At 42.0% G+C, this 22,367-nt stretch overlaps 1 protein-coding gene and 1 long non-coding RNA gene across 3 annotated transcripts in view; one reads left to right on the top strand and one right to left on the bottom strand.

The window, feature by feature from the left end:
* Positions 1 to 22,367, top strand: part of cyfip2 (cytoplasmic FMR1 interacting protein 2) — a 32,012-nt gene that overhangs the window by 2,302 nt on the left and 7,343 nt on the right. Inside the window, exons 2-25 of the mRNA XM_078261261.1 lie at positions 3,977 to 4,126; positions 4,228 to 4,317; positions 5,064 to 5,141; positions 6,053 to 6,154; positions 6,376 to 6,557; positions 6,642 to 6,738; positions 9,190 to 9,318; positions 9,478 to 9,582; positions 9,676 to 9,764; positions 9,903 to 10,140; positions 10,694 to 10,846; positions 11,917 to 12,056; positions 12,165 to 12,312; positions 13,799 to 13,952; positions 14,459 to 14,615; positions 14,703 to 14,799; positions 14,888 to 14,964; positions 15,058 to 15,166; positions 15,305 to 15,424; positions 15,965 to 16,164; positions 17,120 to 17,207; positions 17,346 to 17,489; positions 17,643 to 17,733; positions 20,450 to 20,580. Of these exons, the coding sequence (XP_078117387.1) occupies positions 4,010 to 4,126; positions 4,228 to 4,317; positions 5,064 to 5,141; positions 6,053 to 6,154; positions 6,376 to 6,557; positions 6,642 to 6,738; positions 9,190 to 9,318; positions 9,478 to 9,582; positions 9,676 to 9,764; positions 9,903 to 10,140; positions 10,694 to 10,846; positions 11,917 to 12,056; positions 12,165 to 12,312; positions 13,799 to 13,952; positions 14,459 to 14,615; positions 14,703 to 14,799; positions 14,888 to 14,964; positions 15,058 to 15,166; positions 15,305 to 15,424; positions 15,965 to 16,164; positions 17,120 to 17,207; positions 17,346 to 17,489; positions 17,643 to 17,733; positions 20,450 to 20,580 (3,036 nt within the window). The 5' untranslated portion in view covers positions 3,977 to 4,009. The remainder of the gene's footprint in view (positions 1 to 3,976; positions 4,127 to 4,227; positions 4,318 to 5,063; positions 5,142 to 6,052; positions 6,155 to 6,375; positions 6,558 to 6,641; positions 6,739 to 9,189; positions 9,319 to 9,477; positions 9,583 to 9,675; positions 9,765 to 9,902; positions 10,141 to 10,693; positions 10,847 to 11,916; positions 12,057 to 12,164; positions 12,313 to 13,798; positions 13,953 to 14,458; positions 14,616 to 14,702; positions 14,800 to 14,887; positions 14,965 to 15,057; positions 15,167 to 15,304; positions 15,425 to 15,964; positions 16,165 to 17,119; positions 17,208 to 17,345; positions 17,490 to 17,642; positions 17,734 to 20,449; positions 20,581 to 22,367) is intronic.
* LOC144524784 (uncharacterized) lies at positions 1,162 to 5,942 on the bottom strand. Of its 2 annotated transcripts, none has more exons than XR_013502642.1 (3): positions 5,598 to 5,942; positions 5,370 to 5,423; positions 1,162 to 1,666 (listed from the first exon to the last, which is right to left on the bottom strand). It is a non-coding gene; the product is annotated as an uncharacterized LOC144524784 (long non-coding RNA). The 2 variants fall into 2 exon arrangements; XR_013502641.1 differs by having other exon boundaries at positions 1,162 to 1,625.

Genomic DNA, 22,367 nt, shown 5'->3' with positions numbered 1-22,367 from the left:
AGATAAACAGTGCAGGCAAACAATGGTAAACAGAAACCATTTGTATGTTTTTTCTGACATAAGTGATACTGCACCCTATCCTAAGTACCACCACACATAATCTATCTAATCTAGTAAGAAACTTTGATAAACTCAAAGAATATTTAGCAAATTCAAAGGCTTGTGATGTTAGGTTTTGGTTTACCATCCTCTCTACATGTCAAGCTTGGTCATGTGACCATCTGCTTATTCATGTGATGGTCATTGTTATTGGTCTAAAAGGAGAGCGTGACATCATGGGGATCATGAGACGACAGCAGTTTTGCGGCTCTGTTCTCTGAAATGACAATCATTCTGTCGAATACCTCTCACCAGCCAGCCAGCGTGTGCAGGAGCACATGATGACACACTGTAGACTGCACAGATGCTGCTGGAACACATATGTGACTGGTGTCCGTGTGTATGTTTGTTATATGTTGTAAATGATCATGTGTGTCTAAATGCTCAAGATTTCCTCCACACTGATCTCATCTTATTGTGAGGATGAATATATATTACAAAGCTTGCCTTGGGGGGGGGGGGGATCCCATTGAGTGGTGTGACCCTGGAGATGACACTTTCTCTCGCTCTCTGTCTTTCTCTCAGGCAAGATGTTTTACACACACACACACACACACACACACACACACACACACACACACACACACACACGCCTAGCAGCACATACTACAAATGCAGCTTTTTGCTATTTTGGTACTTTTCCTACTCATTCCCATTCTTCTTTTGGGTTGTAATATTTTGAGCACTTCCTCAAAGCCCTTGGATCCCTTATGGTTTAGTGCAGTGCTGTCATGAGGAGGTCTGACCCAAGCTCATCATGTATAGTAGTCTTAGTTATAATGTCAAATTGGCCAGAGGCTATTTTGCTATGCATATTTATTGATGATGAACAAGTCCTACTACTTTGTGGGATTTCTAAAAAAGAGTTGTCTTGTGTGGTCTCACTTGGTCGTTCCAGTGTAAAACAGGCCTACAGCTAGGTTACTAAGTGTCCAGAAGGGAATGAAGGGGCCCTTTGCTTTGTAAAGATGCACATGCACACACACAGACACACCAACTGTTGAACAGAGTCGGGTACAGGGTGGGAAAGTTTATTCAGCCAACCCAGGCTTCAGTCCCTGTCTGTATTTCCAAGCACAGATGGGAGTTTAGTAGCACTGAGCATGTTTGTCTTCGTGACAGAACCCCTTGTAGCGAGCTGCAGTTTTCATTTTCTATAAGCTGAACAGTTAAAAATAACCAGCTCACTCTTCAAAGAATCAGAGAGTGTGTGTGAATCCAGGTTGTAAAGTCACAGCAGTGGAAAGAATACAGGATTTTTTTTTTTTTTAACTCAAAACATTACAAGGTTGCAGTATCACAGGGCCTATCATCTTCATCAGTGTACATCAGTATCATTTATTTACTTTTTTACTTTTTCAAACTTGCGGTGTATCAAAATGATTAGCTAGTAGGTTAATTGTCACCGGGATGCAGAGCTAGAGTTCAGTAGGGTGACAGCCGTAGGAAAGAAGCTTCCTCTGAACCTGCTGGTTCGGGTGCAGAGATACCTGAAACGCCTCCCGGATGGGAATGGGGTCAACAGGCTGTGGTTGGGGTGAGAACAGTCTTTGATGATGCTGCGCGCCTTACACATTGGAATAATAAGATTTGACAATATCACTGATACACATAATGGCAGAACAGAAGATAGAGCGACATAGATTTGACATAGGAAAGCACTAAACCTCACTCAATTAACTTTTTACCATTTATATGTGACTGGCTTTTTCTGTGCCAATGCATGTGTCGCTTACTAAAGTTTTATTAGAAGTTTGATAACTCAGCCATCTGTCTAAATTTTGGCCTCAAGACTGGTAGTTTATCTCATGCAAATACAACTTCTGCATATGCTAACGATGACAGTTCGATGTGACAGGAAACCCCACCCACCTCCTTTTCACGCTATTTGTGATCATACAGTATTATTGTGCCTGTGCATGTGGGCTTGATCAATATCAATGTGTCTAAATAATGTATAATGTAAGCGCCTGTCTACGTGTTATGTAGGCTCGGTGGCTACAAGAATGACTTTGTCATTGGGATAGTGATCAATTTCAGAGAAAAACAAATAGAAACATAATCTTTTGAAAATACATAATTATATTACACATTGGCTTTATGTGTCAACATGCTGCTGCTTTGACAGTTACATGTGTTAACTGCAACTTGTGTGTGTAGAAGTATTACTGTGTTTTGGAAGTTGGTAGGTTTGTCTATCTAGCTGACTTCCAGGACAAATGAAAATGGAACTTTATGCAACACTTTTTCTGTTACTGCAAGCTGTTTGTCTTGCTATGGCAGGGAGAAGAGAGACTGTCACATTTAGTTTGATCTGCCTCTTTTCTTTTTGCTGTTTGGCCCTTGGCCCTCTCAGCTCTGGTTGTGCTCTCTCTGGCTGTGAATATTAAGCTGATTATTGCCCTGTCAGCCCTGTCTGCCAGGTCAGACGTAAAACACACAATTCTGAGAGGCACATGATATACGGGTGGGCACATACACACTGCTTTGGCTGGGCTGGTGTTTTATAATGAGGAAGAGGGCACTGCAATAGCTTTACCGTTTTAAGAGGGGTTTCGCCATTTATTCCGAGGAAGGATCGGATGGAGGATAATGAATATAGTAGATTTTTAAGCCATAGATAGCATGGGGTGCATGTACATTCTGTGTTCATATTTTTGGTTTTCATTCATTCAACCTTTATTTAGAGAAAGAGATCATTGAGGGGCAGCCCTCGTTTGCAATTACATCGAGTCAGTTACAGAGACAAAGAAAGCAATACAGAAAAGGAAGCAACACCATTATGAGAACATAGAAAGACACTAAAACTTTCAGAAATGGAAAAGCAATTTGATACAGATCATGATAACCAGAATGCAAAAGAAATATAACTATGTAAAGCAATTACAAGCAGAGGTTTGGAGGTACAAAATCTGATTTTTAAATTGCCAAAAAGGCACAAGTGAGTTGATTTTAAGAAAGTATATATATTCACCCCAAATTTATTTTAATTATTAAAAGTATAAAATATCAGCTCGCTTAAAGCTTCTGTGAAAAACCCAGTTGCCAGTGGGTCCACTGCCTTTGCAAGATAGCACATTTAGTGTTTGTCAAATGTCATTCACTGCCAGACCGTTCTCCGCCTCTCTCAAATCAATCAGATTTCCTGGTGTGGGCATTTCAAGAATTGTACGCTTCACATATGCCTCTAGTCAAATAAAAAGGTAAAAAGGAAACCTTCCCCTCCCCCTGAGCATTGGTCTGACATTGACATATAGTGAAATGGGAGAGGATACAGGTGCAGAGTGAACACGTACTGCACCACATACCCAAACAGCGTTTTATAAGAGGAAGTGGAGTCTAGACACGTCAACAGCATATTGAGCGTATTGTTCCTAAGTGAAAAGCATTAACATTGCAGCATCTGACTATAACCATTTCACAGCTGTAAGCATAAGCATTCTAAATGTGTCCCAGTTTAGGCAGCCATTTTTCCCTTTCACTACTTTTAGCTAAGTATTTAGCTAACTATTTCAACCATTTTTTAATTACTTTTAGCAAAATGTTTCAATTATTTTTACTGTTACTTTGAACTAACTGCTTTAACTTCTCTTCTCGCTTGCTCATTATTTTTGTCTTGCATTCTTAGTTGGTACACATAATGTTCAGCTGTTCTGACTCAAAATGTGGATATATTTATTTAACCAAATCGTATTCTCTATTTAATCATATCTACTACACAATCTTTCCACGTACCCCATAGCAGAATAACCCCCTAGGGTACAAGTACCCCTGGTTGCATTTTTAGTCCCCTTTTGCATCTTCTGTCTTTCTGTAAGGGAGCTTCTTTTTTGACCATATTTCATATCCTCACTCTCTCTTTCTCTGTTTCTCTCAGACTGGGGTGTTGTGTGAGTGACGCCTTGTTACCATGACGACCCACGTGACCCTGGAGGATGCCCTGTCCAATGTGGACCTGCTGGAGGAGCTGCCCCTCCCGGACCAGCAGCCATGCATCGAACCCCCTCCCTCCTCTATCATGTACCAGGTACACACTCACACACGCTGTCACCGCCACCCACCAATTATCCCCAGTTGTCCAGTTATTTTCAGTGTACCCCTTTGACTCTTTTCTCCCTCCTTCTGCAGGCTAATTTTGACACCAACTTTGAAGACAGGAATGCATTTGTGACCGGCATCGCCCGCTATATAGAGCAAGCTACAGTCCACTCCAGCATGGTGAGAAATGTGCTCCAGTTTTTAAAAAACAGCACATGCCATGTCTTGGAATCGTGTTGGTTTTTACATCTGATTGGTTGAATCAATTTTCTTTGTCTATCTTGAATAGTTGCTGTTCCCCTTTTCAGTGAACACAACACTGACTGTGGGAAGCAGCCTCACTCCCTTAAAGAGAGCCTTGTTTTGTGTGAATTGATTATCATTTGGCTCTTTTGTTAGGGATTTGGCTAGGCCTGTGGCAGGGCACACACATACACACACAGACTCATGTAGACACACACATCCCTCACACACTGGTGAGGCAGGCAGGCAATGGACCACTAAACCTCTTTCCCCTGATGGTGAATAAGTGGAGAGTGGGATTTGACTGGCAAAGAGGGGAAGTAGAGCTCTATTTAACCTTATTTAATCAGGAAGTCCCATTGAGTTCTATTTAAGGACCCTCCTGTCTTTAGCCAGAGTGATTGAGAAATCTGTCTCACCTACTTCTGAATGGAAGATATGTTTATCAAGCCCTATTCATCCTGGAATATGTGACTCGTCTGAGACCTTGGAAATGTTTTGTGCTGTTGAGTGCCTTAGCAAAATTTCCTTTCATGACATACACATATTAAACAAGTATAAGACAAGAACAAGTAAGAGATTAATAAAGTAAAGGTCTTTGCCAGTTACATATTTGCTGTAACTGCATTAAGAATGAATGATGTCTTGTATTGTAAAATGTTGTATTTTGTCCATTTTTGCAGAATGAGATGCTGGAGGAAGGACATGAGTATGCTGTGATGCTTTACACTTGGAGAAGCTGCTCCAGAGCCATTCCCCAGGTAACACACACACACACACACACACACACACACACACACACACACACACACACACACACACACACACACACACACACACACACACACACACACACACACACACACACACATACACACATACACACAGTTCAACCTGCAAGTTCCTTATCACTTGGCACCCTGAAAACACAGACAAACCATGGAATCATGGTACAGGTTGCACAACACGAAATGTGGCTGTTCTCTTACCAAACCGGACGTCATTTGGCCACCGAATAAGAAGCTGTCGGCAGTTTTCCTGCACTTAAGATAAAGATTAAAGATTTAAGATTAGTTTGCTTTACTGGGTGACTTCATTATTGCTCATAATATGATTTCCCCAAAGTGGACAATTGCAGCTTATACATACATGGAAATAGGAAACCTTGATGGTGGGAAACATATAAGAGAAAAAAATGCCATATGAATCACGTTTACCTGCAAACTAGTCTATATCCTTTGTGTTCGGCTGCAGGAAATTCCGTCAGATGCATGTTTCTGTCTCCTTCCTCTGTCTCTGTGTTGGCGTTCTAACCTCTGGTGGATTTGTGAGGACTATGGTTAACTGCTCCTCAGATCTCTGCAGGGTAAATCCAGACAGCTAGCTAGACTATCTGTCCAATCTGAGTTTTCTCTCGCACAAATATTTTGTAGCTGCTCTGTGAGGAGTTTAGCAGCGCCCATGATGATTCTGATTGGTTTAACGAAATGCCTTTAAACCAGAGCACGTTTTCCTCCCATCCCCAAATGCTATCTGGAGTAGCCAGACCGTGGCAAAGCCAGACTACCTGCAAACAAACTATAATGTTGCATGGACTAGCTGAACCAAACACTGTACTACTGCTGCTGCTGGAAAATCAAGCTGTACAATGTCACCCTCTTGTGTTTGCTAGGTGAAATGCAATGAGCAGCCCAACAGAGTGGAGATCTATGAGAAAACGGTTGAGGTGTTAGAACCTGAAGTGACCAAGCTCATGAAGTTCATGTACTTCCAGGTAAGACTCGGCTACATGACAGTGTCTTTTATATTTTTTGATCAACTGAACCTGAAAAGGTCAAGCGAGACATGCCTAGGCAAAACCCTGCAATTGGGCTCATATAATGAAGTACATTTTCATTTCAGACTGCATGTTTGGTGTCTTTTTGGACACAGAAAGTTGTGTTTTTGTAACTTATTCTAAACATTTCATATATTCTGATTTCTTTGTCTTTACAGCGGAAAGCCATAGAACGTTTCTGTAGCGAAGTGAAGCGTCTGTGTCACGCCGAGAGAAGGAAGGACTTTGTGTCTGAGGCCTACCTGCTCACTCTGGGCAAATTTATTAACATGTTTGCAGTGCTGGACGAACTGAAGAACATGAAGTGTAGCGTTAAGAACGATCACTCTGCCTACAAAAGGTAGTGAACCATAAATGAAGGAATCCTAATGTAGATTAGTCTAGTTAGAGCCAAGGTAACATTTCTCTCCTCCTCTGCCTCCAGGGCAGCTCAATTCTTGAGGAAGATGGCCGACCCTCAGTCCATCCAGGAGTCTCAGAACCTCTCAATGTTTTTAGCCAACCACAACAGGATCACTCAGGTTGGTGTGCAGACTGTAGACTGTCTTTACAGCGTGTGGTGTAAAAATGTCTAACTTAGTGATGGGACAACCGACTCTTTTACGCGAGTCGGTATAACCGGACGGTCGTAAGTTAGCCTACCGAGTTAATAGATTCGGTCACCGGTTCACGTGTGCGTTTACTTCCCCCGCTAGACACCGCTTGATTACATTAGACTCGAGCGGTTGCGGTTACATTCGGTCTCAACATACTATTTACACACTCATACTGACCGACACTAGACTCACGCACTGGCCACGGTTATATTTGGTAGCCTGGTGTGCGGTCTCCTCGTGACAGTCTAACTACCATGTAGCAACATTCACTTCTAACATTTAACTTAACATAACTACCAAGATAACATTACGTGTATTTATATGTGATATAATACTTTCCCCTTGGTAATGTAGCCTATGAATTTCCATGAACACAATTCTAAAATGTACGAGACATAAAGGCTTCTGGGATCGGTTGATAACTCGAGAACCTAGACACCCGTTTGAATATAGACTCATGCAGTACCCTCGGTTACGGTCCTTACGGTCTCGTTCAGTAGCCTGGCGCGCGGTCTCCTCGTGACAGTCTAACTACCATGTAGCAACATTCACTTCTCTAACATTTAACGTAACATAACTACCAAGATAACATGACGTGTATTTGTATGTGATGTACTTCCCCATCGATAATGTGTGAATTGCCATGAACACAATCATCTAAGAGGCACCAGAAACAAGGCTTGGTTCATATTTCAAACTTGCCGAGAACCAAGACACCGCTTGATTACATTAGACTCGAGCTGCCGGTTGCACGGTTACATTCGGTCTCGTTCAGTAGCCTGGTGTGCAGTCTAGGCCATTTCCTGATTAATTCTACCACCACTCCACTGGAGGCGTTAATGAGCTAGATTACTACACACACAGTAGCAGTCTAGCAGAAGAATACCAGCTACACACAACGGCACGAATGCATGGATGTATTAAGAAAACAGGAGTGAGTCGGTTCATTGACGTATGGCACTCGATTCTCCCGGTTCAGTGACACCAGTCGGGTTAATTAACCTGCTCTTCGGTCGGTTCATCAACACTAGCCTAACTATGGATTGTAAGGACAGGGAGGAAGCTTTACTACTGAATTTAATAGAGTTTTGTACGATGTACTGCATTTTCAGTGTATCTTTGTAAAAAGGCCTTTTGATTAAAAGGTGCCTACACATATTTTGTTTTTATTTATTTATTTTTTACCTTTATTTAACCAGGAAGAGACTCATTGAGATTAAAAACCTCTTTTTCAAGAGTGTCCTGGCCAAGACAGGCAGCAGTACAACCACGCACACACACACACACACACACACACACACACACACACACACACACACATACAAACACAAAATACACAAAAACACTAAAAACATAAAACAAATGAAACAGCAAATCCCTCAAAGTCGACCACAATCCTAAACACATCAGGCAAAACATCTGCAGCCAGATGTGGCTGCCTCCAAGTCAATCATCATCCACTTAAAAGCGACCAATGAGAGCAGCTTGTTAAGTTTCATGGATTTCTGTAACTTGTTCCATGTAGAGGGATGGGCAAACTTAAACTTTTCCCCCACTCAGTTCTAACCTTTGGAACAGACAGAAGGAAAAGATCCTGGGAACGAAGATTGTAAGTCCCGGTACTATTTACACTGATATAGGTCAGAAGGTAGGATGGAAGGAGACCTTGTGTATGAAGATATGCCAGTGTTGAAGTCTCCGTGTTGATAAAGAAGGCCATCCAACATGTTCATACAGTTCACAATGGTGAGGGAGGGCTTTCATACCAGTGATGAACCTCAGAGATCCATGGTATACAGTGTCCAGAGCATGGAAACTTTGAGATGAAGCATGCATGTATAAAACATCATCATAGTCAAGTAAAGACATAAAAGTGATGAGCGGATAAATGACTCACATTTGTACAAATGACGTGACAGGTTGTGCCGTCTGAATAAAAGTGTCTTACGGAGCAATTTTAGCTATTAACCTAAACATTAACATCTGTTCTGCTGAACAACCTGTATTCAACTTACATATTTGCTCTTTACAGTCAGATAATGATATTAAAGTAAGAAGAATACCATTTGTCAGTTGTTTGTCAGATTGGTTTGTGTGTAATGGACTATAAATCAGTCAGTTCAGTGCTGAACATAATAACATAAACATAACGTCAAATATTGCATGGTCCATTATAAATTCAGCATTTTGAATGACTAAAAGGCCCATAGAAAGCCCATTCGACACATAATGAATTTTTTTTTTCTGATTGCTTTTTTTTTTGTTTTGTCAATGTCAGTATTTATGTCTATTTGCAGGGTAGAATAAAATGCCTTTTTGGCATTTGCATGTAAATTAATGTATGTGAAGATGACCCGTTGTTCTGTTTCTGTGTAGTGCCTGCACCAACAGTTGGAGGTGATTCCCGGCTACGAGGAGCTTTTGGCAGACATTGTCAACATCTGTGTAGACTATTATGAGAACAAGATGTATTTGACACCCAGTGAGAAACACATGCTGCTTAAGGTACACACATCCTTACCTGCTGCCCACCTATATCAGTCAATAGTGTGCTCTTTAGCTGGCTAAATGTCTTTGCTGATGTAAAACAAACCACCACTGTTTGTGTGTCTGTGTGTGTGCGTGTGTGTGTGCGCATGCGTGCCTGTGTGCGTGCCCGGTCAGGTGATGGGCTTTGGTCTGTACCTGATGGATGGGAACGTCAGTAATATCTATAAACTTGATGCCAAAAAGAGGATCAACCTGAGCAAGATTGACAAGTTCTTCAAAGTAAGGCTATTGCTTTCTTGGCATCTCTTTTATCTAGAGTTGTATTTGTGTGCATGACGTGAGCGTGACACATTTATTCCCTGTGTTTTTCAGCTTCAAGTGGTGCCACTCTTTGGAGACATGCAGATAGAGTTATCGCGCTACATTGAGACAAGTGCCCACTATGAAGAAAACAAGTCCAAGTAAGGGGAACTGTCTAGACATCTATAAACCCTCGTGCACAGAAATGCTCTCAAGCACAAAAGCAGCAATTCTTGACCGCCATGCCATCTGCTCTCGCCCACCCCCCAACCCTACCATCTTCTCCATTTTGTGCCCAGGTGGACGTGCACCCAGAGCAGCATCTCGCCACAGTACAACCTGTGCGAGCAGATGGTGCAGATCAGGGAGGACCACATCCGCTTCATCTCAGAGCTGGCACGCTACAGCAACAGCGAAGTGGTGACGGGCTCGGGCCTGGACAGCCAGAAGTCGGACGAGGAGTACCGAGAGCTGTTCGACCTCGCTCTCAGGGGTCTGCAGCTGCTGTCCAAGTGGAGCACGCACGTCATGGAAGTTGTGAGTAAAGCGAGGGGTTGCTGTGTTTCCCCCAGTGTATTGCAAGCCTGGTGGCCCACCGGGCCTAAGTTGCCCCACACCAGGCCCAAGCCACTGGGAATAGTTTTTTAATGTATTTTTAAGATGTTTTTTTAAACTACAGTAACTGTGGGGCGGCTTGGTTGGAAACTTAGACGTAGTCATGTTTTTTTAAATTTCCAGTTAGCTTCAAGCTAAGACTTAATGTAGGGCCCTATGGAATCTGTTTAGATTTTTTTAATTCTCAATTTCGCAATTCCGTCCATGATTCTGTTATTACTGAAACTATTGGGCTCTACTCTATCAATGCTGCCATCAGTCTGGAACTGGGCCAAGCCAGGCCCTCTTTAAAAAAAAGACACTTGCCACCCGTCTAAACAACTTTTCTGGGGGAGACCCTGGGTTGATTGTGTTTGTGTGTGGAAAAAGGCTTGTGCAACAGGCAATACGCGTGGGCTTAGGTATGAAAAGTTAGTGGTTTTGTCATCGATCGTTGTAGCTTTGATCTATTTATAGCTCTCCTTGTCTCTTTCAGTACTCGTGGAAGCTGGTCCATCCCACGGATAAATTCTGTAACAAGGACTGTCCAGGCACAGCGGAGGAGTACGAACGAGCCACACGATACAATTACACCAGTGAGGAGAAATTTGCCCTGGTGGAAGTCATTGCCATGATCAAAGGGCTGCAGGTAAAACACTGGTAGCCCTGACAGCTGTTGAGTAGCTTCGTGTTGATGCTCCCAGCAGCTGGTGGTGGAAGGACATTTTTGTGCATAGATGAGTAGATATGCAGCTTATTTAGTCAGAAAACTGTATCAAACATGAGAAATTATCCACTAACCATTTTTTAATGTCATCCATCGTTAACCTTAAAGAAATAGTTCGACATTTTGTTAAATTTTATTTCTAGCTGAGAGTTAGATGAGAAGATCAGTTCCGCTCTTATACGTGTCCGCTAAATATGAAGCTAGAGCCAGAAGACGGATAGCTTAGCTTAGCATAAAGACTGGGAACGGGGGGGGTGTTAGCCTGGCTCTATCTATTCTTAGTTTTTAGATTTTTCAGTGAGGGAGAAGGAGTAAATGTAATATAGATATGTATATGGAAGCATTTTTAAAGGCATACTATGCAGTTTCCGTTTTTTCGCCAACGAGTGAAAGCCTGACCGAGTGGGACTCTTGTCCGGTTCCTCACGTGGTCAGTTTCTCGTTTTCTTTTCATTGACTCTTCCGACCACGCTTTCTTTGTTTTCTTCGTCGACTCTGTCATGATTCACGTATGAAATGCGTGCTAGTGTTTTCCATAGAGGCTGCTTCTTATATGTTGTTGATATATGTGACGTCGTGATTCTCGTGAGATTTGGCGGGGCGCCACCTCTCAAACATTGCTGGTTTTGCCAGTGGCGTCCCTCCCTGCTTTGCTATCGGGATGATTCGCCCTACTACGAGTTCGTTTACCATCGAAATGACTTTGAAGCTGTTATATTAAGGTACAGATCTTGCATAGTGTGCAAGTATTTGAACCGTTTGTGAAAAAAACATATCAGACACAAATTATTATTCAGAGCTGAGTGGTTTTATGTCCTAAAACGTGTCTGGAGGGCATCTTTAATAGACACATATGAGCATAAGTGGTATTGGGCTTCTCATCTAACTCCCTTTCAGAAAGTGAATAAGTGTATTTCCCAGAGTTGATGGCCAGTAGCCATTATGACCAAGATGTCAGTGCTGATCACAGTGCTGTGTAATGACCTGTGTAGGTTCTGATGGGCCGAATGGAGTCAGTGTTTAACCAGGCCATCAGGAATACCATCTACGCAGCGCTGCAGGACTTTGCCCAGATGACCCTCCGAGAGCCTCTGCGCCAGGCTGTACGCAAGAAGAAGAATGTCCTCATTAGGTATGCACGCACAATGATGATCTGATCAAATGTACTTTAAGCGTAATCTCGTGGCTCTTGACTTAAAGAGCTCATGCACTTCTCTAATCCTGTTTTCTTCATCTGTAGTGTTCTTCAGGCCATCCGAAAGACAGTCTGTGACTGGGATGGTGCGAGGGAACCTCCAAATGACCCTTGCCTGAGGGGGGAGAAGGACCCGAAAGGTGGATTCGACATCAAAGTGCCACGCAGGGCTGTAGGACCCTCCAGCACACAGGTAAGACAGGAAATAGATTGAAGATCTCTGGGCTAAAATTAGGGCTGTCAGCATTAACGCGTTAATCGCAATGCGATTAAGGGTCGAGAATAATGCGTTCATTTTTTTTTTATCGTATTAATCACATGCCGTCATTTATTAATTTATTTTCACTTCACTCGGCTTTGCGTCGTGCCTAACAGGATACTATTTTGCCGTACTTCCTCCTAACACATCCTGCTGCTGCAGGAATAGCAACGCGGATTTCGGTGCCTCATTCTGGTCCCACTGATATGTCTGCTCTTCTCTCTGATGCTCTGAAACAGACGTTACAGGAAACACAAACACCGCTGCACGTGACGCTAGTTAACACTACACTCGACAGCAGCTAACGTTAGCCTACCGCTAGCTAGTTAACACTATACTCAACAGCGGCTAACGTTAGCCTACCGCTAGCTAGTTAACACTATACTTGACAGCAGCTAACGTTAGCCTACCGCTAGCTAGTTAACACTATACTCAACAGCAGCTAACGTTAGCCTACCGCTAGCTAGTTAACACTATACTCAACAGCAGCTAACGTTAGCCTACCACTAGCTAGTAGCTGGATTAAACAGGGTTAAATGCTGACAGCTAACCCTAAACGGTGTAAAGTGTGACTGTGTTTTACTGTAGAGGATTCAACACCGGGATGTAACAATCTGCAGCTGCTGTTGTCGGAAAAACACAGACGGTGCGTTCAATGAAACTGGTAATTTACAGTGTCGTGGTGCATTCATAGTTGTTGTTAAATTCAAATGTGTGACTAGATTAAATATATAATAAACAAATACAAATATTAAAGTCAAGTTCATAAAGTCACTTTCTTTGCATTCATTTGATTCCTAATCAAGATGTAATCGTTTGACAGCCCTAGCTAAAATACAACAAATTGCTTGTTGGCTTTAAAACAAATGAAAGGAAATAATTTCCAACATTCTTTTATTGAACAAATTGAACATTAAGTTGAATATAAAAGGCAGCACTAAAAAAAGAATGACCGTTACATTTTAAAGTGCAGTTTTGTACTGATATTTTCACTCTGAGTGACTTTCAGGATATTCGCAGCCTTTCACGATGTGCTTATATCCGACTGAAACAAAATGTTTGACTGAAAACATCCCCATCTGGTCTGAACTGGAATCACAATGGTTCTAATGTTCACACATCTTCTGACGTACTGAATTACTCAATTTTTGTTCTCTGTTACTGCACACATTAATATGCAATTGCATCAATTGCAAATTCTTTTGTTTTTTAGTGTTTGGGGTGTCTTTGAGCAAGGCTTTTAGTTTGAAAGTTAAGAAAGAGTGCTTATTTTTTCACTTGAATCAACTCCATGCTACATGCAAAGGATAATCAGAAAATGGCAGCCATGCTAAATAATGAGGTGGCAAATTATGAGTAATGGTTTTTTGCCTCCTAAAACTGCGTTTTTTATCTTTGTATCTTTGTCTGCCATCCGCAGCTGTACATGGTGCGCACCATGCTGGAGTCATTGATAGCAGATAAGAGTGGCTCGAAGAAGACTCTCCGCAGCAGTCTGGATGGACCCATAGTGGTGGCCATAGAAGACTTCCACAAGCAATCCTTCTTCTTCACACACCTGCTCAACTTCAGCGGTGACCACAAAGTCTCAGAATATTGCAATTGCAAACAAACTGAAATGACAAAAATTGTATAATTGAAGCAGCTCTTGTACAAATGACCTAATGCATTTTCAAATGAGTTGCAATTACCTGTAGATCTGCAAACATTTAATTTAATTTATTTTATTTATAAAGGACAACACACTTTAGCCGGCCGGCTAATTTTCAACTGTAGTCCTTTGGCCAGATGTTTTAAGACTAGAGCAACAGAAAACAGCAAGACATTAGTACAGGTTAAAATTTACAGACAGAAGTCAATACGACACCATAAAGACAGCTAGACCAATAAAACAAGCTTTCTCAAGAAGCCATGCACAGCAACATGCAGCAGCAAGACATTATTAAAGTTACACATCAACAGTATTCACATTCAGTACAGGAAGTCACGCAAAAGACTCAGCCAATCAACACAGATTAGAGCTATTTTAAAGGTAATTCCTTCATTTTCTGTACCCTGCTTGCGTCCTTCCTCCGCCCAGAGGCCCTGCAGCAGTGCTGTGACCTGTCCCAGCTGTGGTTCCGAGAGTTCTTCCTGGAGCTGACCATGGGTCGCAGAATCCAGTTCCCCATTGAGATGTCCATGCCCTGGATCCTCACCGACCACATCCTGGAGACCAAGGAGCCCTCCATGATGGAGTAAGACAAAACTTCCATTGACAAACACATTATGTCTGTACCTTGAGAAAACAGACTGCATTATAACTACAATTCTCCCTCCTCCAGGTATGTGCTATATCCTCTAGACTTGTACAACGACAGTGGCTACTACGCTCTCACTAAGTTCAAGAAGCAGTTCCTTTATGATGAAATTGAGGCTGAGGTAAAAATCTTACGGCCATTGCTTGAATACATTTGCAGCGATCTTTACCTCAGTGTTGCTCTTTAAAAACAGTTTTTCTTATCCTCAGGTTAACCTCTGCTTTGATCAGTTCGTCTACAAGTTAGCAGATCAGATATTTGCCTACTACAAAGCAATGGCTGGAAGGTAGGAGAAGTGACTTTCCTTTGTATACGCTTGGAGCTACTGGCAGACATTGTCTCTGCAAAGTTCATCGACTAAATCACATGTGTTTCACAGCGTCCTCCTAGACAAGCGCTTCAGAGCAGAGTGTAAAAACTATGGCGTGATCATCCCGTACCCTCCATCAAACCGCTACGAGACACTGCTCAAACAGAGACACGTACAGGTACTGGGCACATGGAATGCAGTCCTCTATGGCTCATCTAGGGCGTCATTGTTTCTGTTCTACTCCATATATGTATGGATACAGACCGACAGCCAGTGTTGTACCGTATTTCTTAACCATTCCTCCTGTGTCTTGCAGCTGCTGGGTCGCTCTATTGACCTGAACCGTCTGATCACCCAGAGGATCTCGGCAGCCATGTACAAGTCTATGGACCATGCCATCAGTCGCTTTGAGAGTGAGGACCTCACCTCCATAGTGGTAAGATGACACACCACAAACTAACATCTAATCAACTTTGTGTTCTCACTAGTCTATATCGACGATGATTCATTTACGGGATTGCTCCGTTGCCGCCGGAAGATCTGCCGGATGTCCCTCATTTTCGGCGGAAATGACAATGTTTTCACTCTGTTGTTAGAATACACATTACACACAGGTCTGAATTACACACACATGCTCAGTACCTCTACATGCACTAATGGAGAGATGTCAGAGTGAGGGGGCTGCAGCTGGGGGTTCAGTGCTTTGCTCCAGAGCACCTTGGCAGTGCCCAGGAAGTGAACTGGCACCTCTCCAGCTACCAGTCCACCACCATACTTTGGTCCGTATGGGTTCCCAACCCAACTCCCTACAGACGATTGTGATTGGTTTAAAGAAATGCCAATAAACCAGAGCAAGTTTTCCTCCCATCCCAGAATGCTGTGTGGACTAGCCAGACCCTCCTACATAGTGCTGTGGAGGAAGGTCTGGCAATGCAAGACTGTGTTCTCATACACTTCCTGTCTCCCTCGTCGACAGGAGTTGGAGTGGCTGCTGGAGATCAACAGACTAACCCACCGGCTCCTGTGTAAGCACCTGACCCTGGACAGCTTCGACGCCATGTTCCGTGAGGCCAACCACAACGTCTCCGCTCCCTACGGACGAATCACGCTCCACGTCTTCTGGGAGCTCAACTTCGATTTCCTCCCCAACTACTGCTACAATGGATCAACAAACCGGTCAGTTTGTAGAGTTTTTCCTGGCTCAGAAGGTGCCTTTGGGGGACACATATGAAGCGGGGGTCTGGGGGTCCTCCCCCAGGAAATCTTCAGCATTAAAAACTTAATTTCCTGCATTCAAATACATTTACAGGCACATATTTATGGTGAAAACATCTTAATTTATCGCAAGGAAAATACAAAAAATTCTGCAGGTAACAATTCAGAATTTTAAATATAATATATATATCTCTATAATATAGAGAAGGGGGGCTTTTGCATCCAGCTACAATTGACCACAAAGTCCAGTTCATTTGATCAGTTTGAACAGGGCATAACCGTATCTTTTTCCCAAGGAGCATGTTTTGCTCCTCAGTTGAAAAATGTAGGAGTGACTTACATAAAGTAACTATTACTGTTTTCTAATTTGAAATATTGATAAATATAAATGTATTGATAAATGTCTCTATGCAGGAACAACCCTGAGTTTGGAGGGGTGGGGGGAAAATCAAAAAATGTATGTATTGTGATTTATTTTTGCGACAATTGATTATTTTCCCTAGAATCAATATTTTTATCTATTTCCTTTTTTTAACCAATGACTCACCTAAATATTGTCTGTTTTATATGATACCCCTGACGGCGACTACATTATATCCGTTTCCAGAACAACAGACTGAAAGCAGAAAATGCAGAAAATCCATGTTATGTACTTCTTTACAAAGTAAATAAATGTCTATCTGACATGTGATGTGCATTCTTCTCGCAATACTCAATACTATCGAATCACAATACTCCTAGAATAAATGAAAATCACATTACAAATCGAATCGCCCCCTATGTGTCATGAAAGAATTGAATCGGGACAAAAGCACATGGTCCCAGCCCTGTCACTTTGTTGGTGTATGTTTGTAGTGATACATGTTTTAAAAGCTTTTATTTTCTCTTTGGGTTTTAAACATTGATTTCTCTACAGCTTTGTACGTACAGCCATTCCCTTCACCCAGGAGCCTCAAAGGGACAAGCCAGCCAACGTGCAGCCTTACTACCTGTATGGGTCCAAGGTACGGTGCCACTGATGACTTGAATTTGATATCACAGAAAAGATTTTCCTAGTCTTGGTGTGCAGCAAGTGTAAAGGAAAGCTGTCTTCCTATTGTTCTATTGATTAACCCAGCTTCTGTTTCCTCCTCTCTTCTCAGCCTCTGAATATTGCCTACTCCCACATATACAGCTCCTACAGAAACTTTGTTGGCCCGCCCCACTTTAAGACCATCTGCCGCCTCCTTGGTTACCAAGGCATTGCTGTAGTGATGGAGGAGCTGCTAAAGATTGTCAAGAGCCTGGTATTTTATCTTCATTTTCCATTGCATCCCTAAAAACACATTTTCTTTCTTAGTGTGCAGAATCCTTACAGTGATGTTTGTTTTGTTCTCTTTGTGTTCTCGCTTCCCTTTGCCTGCTGCGTTCTATCTATCTTCCATGTTGTCACTTTGCAGTTACAGGGCACCATCCTGCAGTACGTAAAAACACTGATAGAAGTCATGCCCAAGATCTGCCGCCTACCGCGCCATGAGTACGGCTCTCCAGGTGACCTTACAGTCCCCACTGTTACACTTAATAGAGTGCATGTGGGGTTATATCTGTAGAATTTATAACATCAATTTGTATGCCATTAAAGCTGTATTTAGTTATACTTAGAACATTTAGATGCATAGAGTGGAGACAGAAATGCATTTACAAATGTATCTGAAAGCGAAACCTTACTTGAGTCAGATTAGTATTATTAGGCAATTGGATCTATTTTTATTCAGTTTTTTGCACTTCCATGCAGTTCCATTCCCATTTTCTTACTAGCTCAGTCCTACTCCTTGCTAACCACTTTGTGCACATGCTACAGTACCTCTTTGATTGCAGTCAGGGCTTGGAAACATTACTGGAATAAGATATTACTTGGAGCAGCAGTTAAACATTTGCAGCACATAGCCAGCAGAAGAAAAGGCTGACAACATGAAACAACACTGCATCAACAGCCAGCAGTGAGGAAAATAGCAACTCTGCTACAGTGGTAAACAAGTGTTGGATAAGGGGTATAATATAACTAAATAAAATAAATATACACTCAAAGTTATAAATTATCCAATACAGAAATAAAATTAAGGACAGCAATGCTTTAAAATGTAGTCAAGGCATACAAAAGTGTCCCATTTAAAGTGTAGAAGATGCTTACCTTTTCTGCCAACTTCCTTCTCCTACTCAACTGTAGTTCCTGACATGAATGTGAGCTGTTTAGCAGATTAGAGGCCGGTCAGATGGCATAGCCTACTGTATCCAGAGATGACAAAAGTACTCACTTCCCGTACTCAAGAAGAAGTACAGATACTTGTGTTAAAAAATACTCTGGTAAAAGTAGAAGTACTAATTTAACTTCTTTACTCAAGTAAAAGTAACAAAGTACAGGCTTGGAAGTTTACTTAAAGTATAAAAGTAAAAGTAGCCTTGCGAATGACAAGCATTTTTTATGCAAATCTACCAGGACCACACTAATGTTACTAGAGGTCAAGCTGAGAAACTTCAGTGGACATGGAAAAAAGACTCTTATATGCCATTGCCTACACTTTAAATGGATGTCTGCCAATAGGCCTAAAACATCACATATATGATTATTGTGACAAAGACTGGGACTCTAGGTTAATACGATTCTGACGTAGAAGTAGAAAGATATGAATTCAGTTGTGATTCTGTGAGAATTCACAGGTCCAGTTTCTCTTTTTTAATCTTCCCCTCAACATTTAAAGGAATCTACACATACTGTATGGCTGTGTCTCATTCTGCATACTTTCATCAGTACACTGCTAGTGGTCACTGACCACTTACTGCCGTAGTGCCCACTTTCGATGGTTAGCATTGTCCCAAAATGAACACTTATGTTAAAGCACTTACCGGAAATGACGAGCGGGATGAATGTGATGAACGCAACACATGTGAACGTGATTTTCCAGCCTGCTTTCCTGTATGCAAATGAGGAGTGGCCAGCTCGGCTCACCGCCTCTCAAAATCTGACGAAAATCTTTCAAACTGACCTTTGTCGATCTGAAATGAAGACAGATTCAGCAACTGTATGGCCTATTTCTCTCTTAACATGTTTTCAGAAACACGTTTCGGTGAACTATATCGGTAAAATATAAGATCGTATTCCGTCTGAGCCGCTATGACAGTCGTTGGAAATTCTCGAGCAGCCAGACCCATGTGACGCGTTCGTCCAATCAGCTGCCGGTCAGGGGCTCCCTTCCGCTTTGTAGTCAAGATGGCGCCTGTTTAGTGCGAGTAGGGTCCATCGTCCACACTGACATTTTTAGACCGTTTTTAGGGGGTCATCGGGTACTTTCAGTGCACTGACTTTTTGCGTTATCTACATTTTATACTTAAAATTAAATGTTTGAAGTGTGCAAATAGGCGGTTTGAGACACAGCCACTGTTTGTGTGCTCAAATATGGCTTCTGGAAAGAAAATAAAGGATAAAATATGAATTACTAAACAGACATTAATTAAGAAGTTCCCCATGCTTTTAGAGTTACAACTAAGAGTCATTCTTGATGCCTACTATCTCAAACATCTCTGTCAGATAAGGCCAAGGATGATTGGGAATGTCTTGCTACTTGTCTGCCGAATCTCTGGGATCTCCGTTTTCTTCATTTTCAATCATGTCTCCGTCCATACTACTATGTGCTAATGTTACCGCCATCAAGCCGCAATGATTTGCAGCGAATGAATGCCGCCGAATCTGTCGAGTCATCTTGTAGTGGTGCGTCAAATATTCCCATCCAATTAGAATGAATTTGGTATTGATGACGCGAAAAATAATAACGGTAACTCCACTGAAATAATTTTAAACTAAAGTAACGAACCAATTTTGTAAAATGTAAGGAGTAGAAAGTACCGATATTCGTGTTAAAAATGTAAGGAGTAAAAGTAAAAAGTCGGCACAAAAATAAATAGTAAAGATATCTGAAAAGTCGTTACTTCCCATCTTTGACTGTATCCCTATGAGGAGGGTTTAGTAGTATGTAGATTACTGATGTTCTGTCCCTGGCTGACGGCCTGTGATCTTACTGGCAGCACATCCACCCGTCCTCTGCGCTGAGGGCCTGATGCTCGGACCAAACGTGGCTCAGCAGGGCAGCTGCTTGGCTGCACGTTTGACTGTAGCATCAAAACGGTGGTTCAATAATAGATTTTGTTTTAACAAAACTGTGGATTTAGCGAGGTGTCATGGCTGTATTTTTTTCCATTTTTGCCATTCCAGGTATCTTAGAGTTCTTCCACCATCAGCTCAAGGATATCATTGAGTATGCTGAGCTGAAGACAGATGTGTTCCAGAGCTTAAGGGAGGTGGGAAATGCTATCCTCTTCTGTCTGCTCATCGAGCAAGCTCTGGTAAGACATTTCCTTTTACCTTCATTTTCCTTCAAATTATTATATCACTGGATTCTACCCATGACCCTGTCTTCCTCTTCTTTCTCTGTCGTTTTGACATGTTGTTTATCTCTGTATTTTCTTGCCATATTATTCCTCTGCTTTCCCAACCTTCCCACTGTTAATTCCCGGTATGGTCAGGGTCTGCTAATGTGTAGCTGTCTTGACTGCCAAGTTTTTGTGTGGGTGACCAATAACCTGGGCGCCTGAAGGTTTTTGCCCAATTTACGATGTCATTTCACATCCTTATTCAAATATGATGGACAGAAACTGTCAGGCTCCCAGTCTTAGTGCCCCCAAGTATGTTTGATCTTTGATGTGGTTTTTTTTCTGAAATACAACTCTATTTTTCATTACACGCTGGCAACTACCACAGGTGGTAAGGATTTAGGTTTTCTCTTTGGTACCAAAATAACACCGAGATGGAATGTCCTTTTCTCTTTGATTTGTTGATGCTTTGGGCTGCTGTCTTTCTGTTTCTTCTTCTTCTACCATGTTAGTTTGGCACACACTAATCAGCCATGGAAGCAAAGGGACTGAGACGATTTGGTTTGTCTTTTTATTTTACTAGGAATTAAGTGAAAATATCACTTTTGACACAAAAACCTAAATAAATTCTTTGTATTTAAAGACATTTGTTTAAGAAAAAGACCACATTTGGCTGCTTTATTATAGAATGGTTGTGCCTTGTCTTCCATGGAAGAGGTGATAGTACATTTCTGGTTGGTTGTTGGTACAGTCTCGTGCTGAACTCTGCACTTTGTCCTCCATACTCTCTTCTGTTTCTGGGTGCTTGTGATGCCTGTCTACATAACAACTAACTCAGCCGTCACTCGTTCCTTTTTTACTATACTGTCTGACTGCACTAACTTGTGTGTGTGTGTGTGTGTATAGGGTGTTTATGCATATGTTGGTTTGGACTACCTGTAAGTGTGTGTGCTTTTTTTAATCATTGCATGGCTCTTTTCTCATTCATCACCCTTTTAGTATGAAGATGCTGCTTCTCTGCATTTGGTTTAGCTTGTTGTCTTGACTAACGATCGCCATGACAACCACCTAGATACCTAAATAGGAATGACCTCACATAGCTGGAATACCACTAACACACTGACATTTAACCTGGAAAGGATTAGCGTTTATTAAGATGTGATTGATGTAAACTTGACCTATTGCTGCCAGACCAGATTAGATGGGATGCTGTACTTCGAACAAATGTATAATCCTGCTAAAATTAGCCATAATGGTTGATAGACATAGCCTCATGATAAACACATTAGCTGAAGATAGTGTTGAGTAATCCATCCGAATACTTTTACACCATGAAGCTCATGGCAGTGCTCTTATAACTTTAAAGGTATAATATGCAATGCTTTCCTCAAAAAAACAATGTATAGACTAATGACGTTTTTCCATTACATGGAACCTGCTCGACTCGCCTCGACTCTACTCGCCTCACTGTGCGTCCGTTCTCCATTGCAGATTTTAGTACCGCCTCAGCGTGGCTGGTCGTCATAGCGGCGCCGCAGTAAACTGCCGTGACCTAACGACACACACACAGAACGTGGAACGTGTGTTGTTGTTGCCACAAATGAAGCTGGAGGCAGCAAAAATAAACACAGCTGGCTAAACTATTTAAAAATGGCGGGTTTGTTCAGGACACCCCCCTCTGTCGCTTTCACGTCACCTTTTCGGCTCGCCTCAGCTCGCTTGGAACCTCGACTGAGGTGGTACTAAAAAAAGTACCTGTT

This window comes from Sander vitreus, chromosome 10, assembly GCF_031162955.1.
Source record: "Sander vitreus isolate 19-12246 chromosome 10, sanVit1, whole genome shotgun sequence".
Taxonomy (NCBI): Eukaryota; Metazoa; Chordata; class Actinopteri; order Perciformes; family Percidae; genus Sander; species Sander vitreus.
This window is presented reverse-complemented; position numbering and strand designations above follow the sequence as displayed.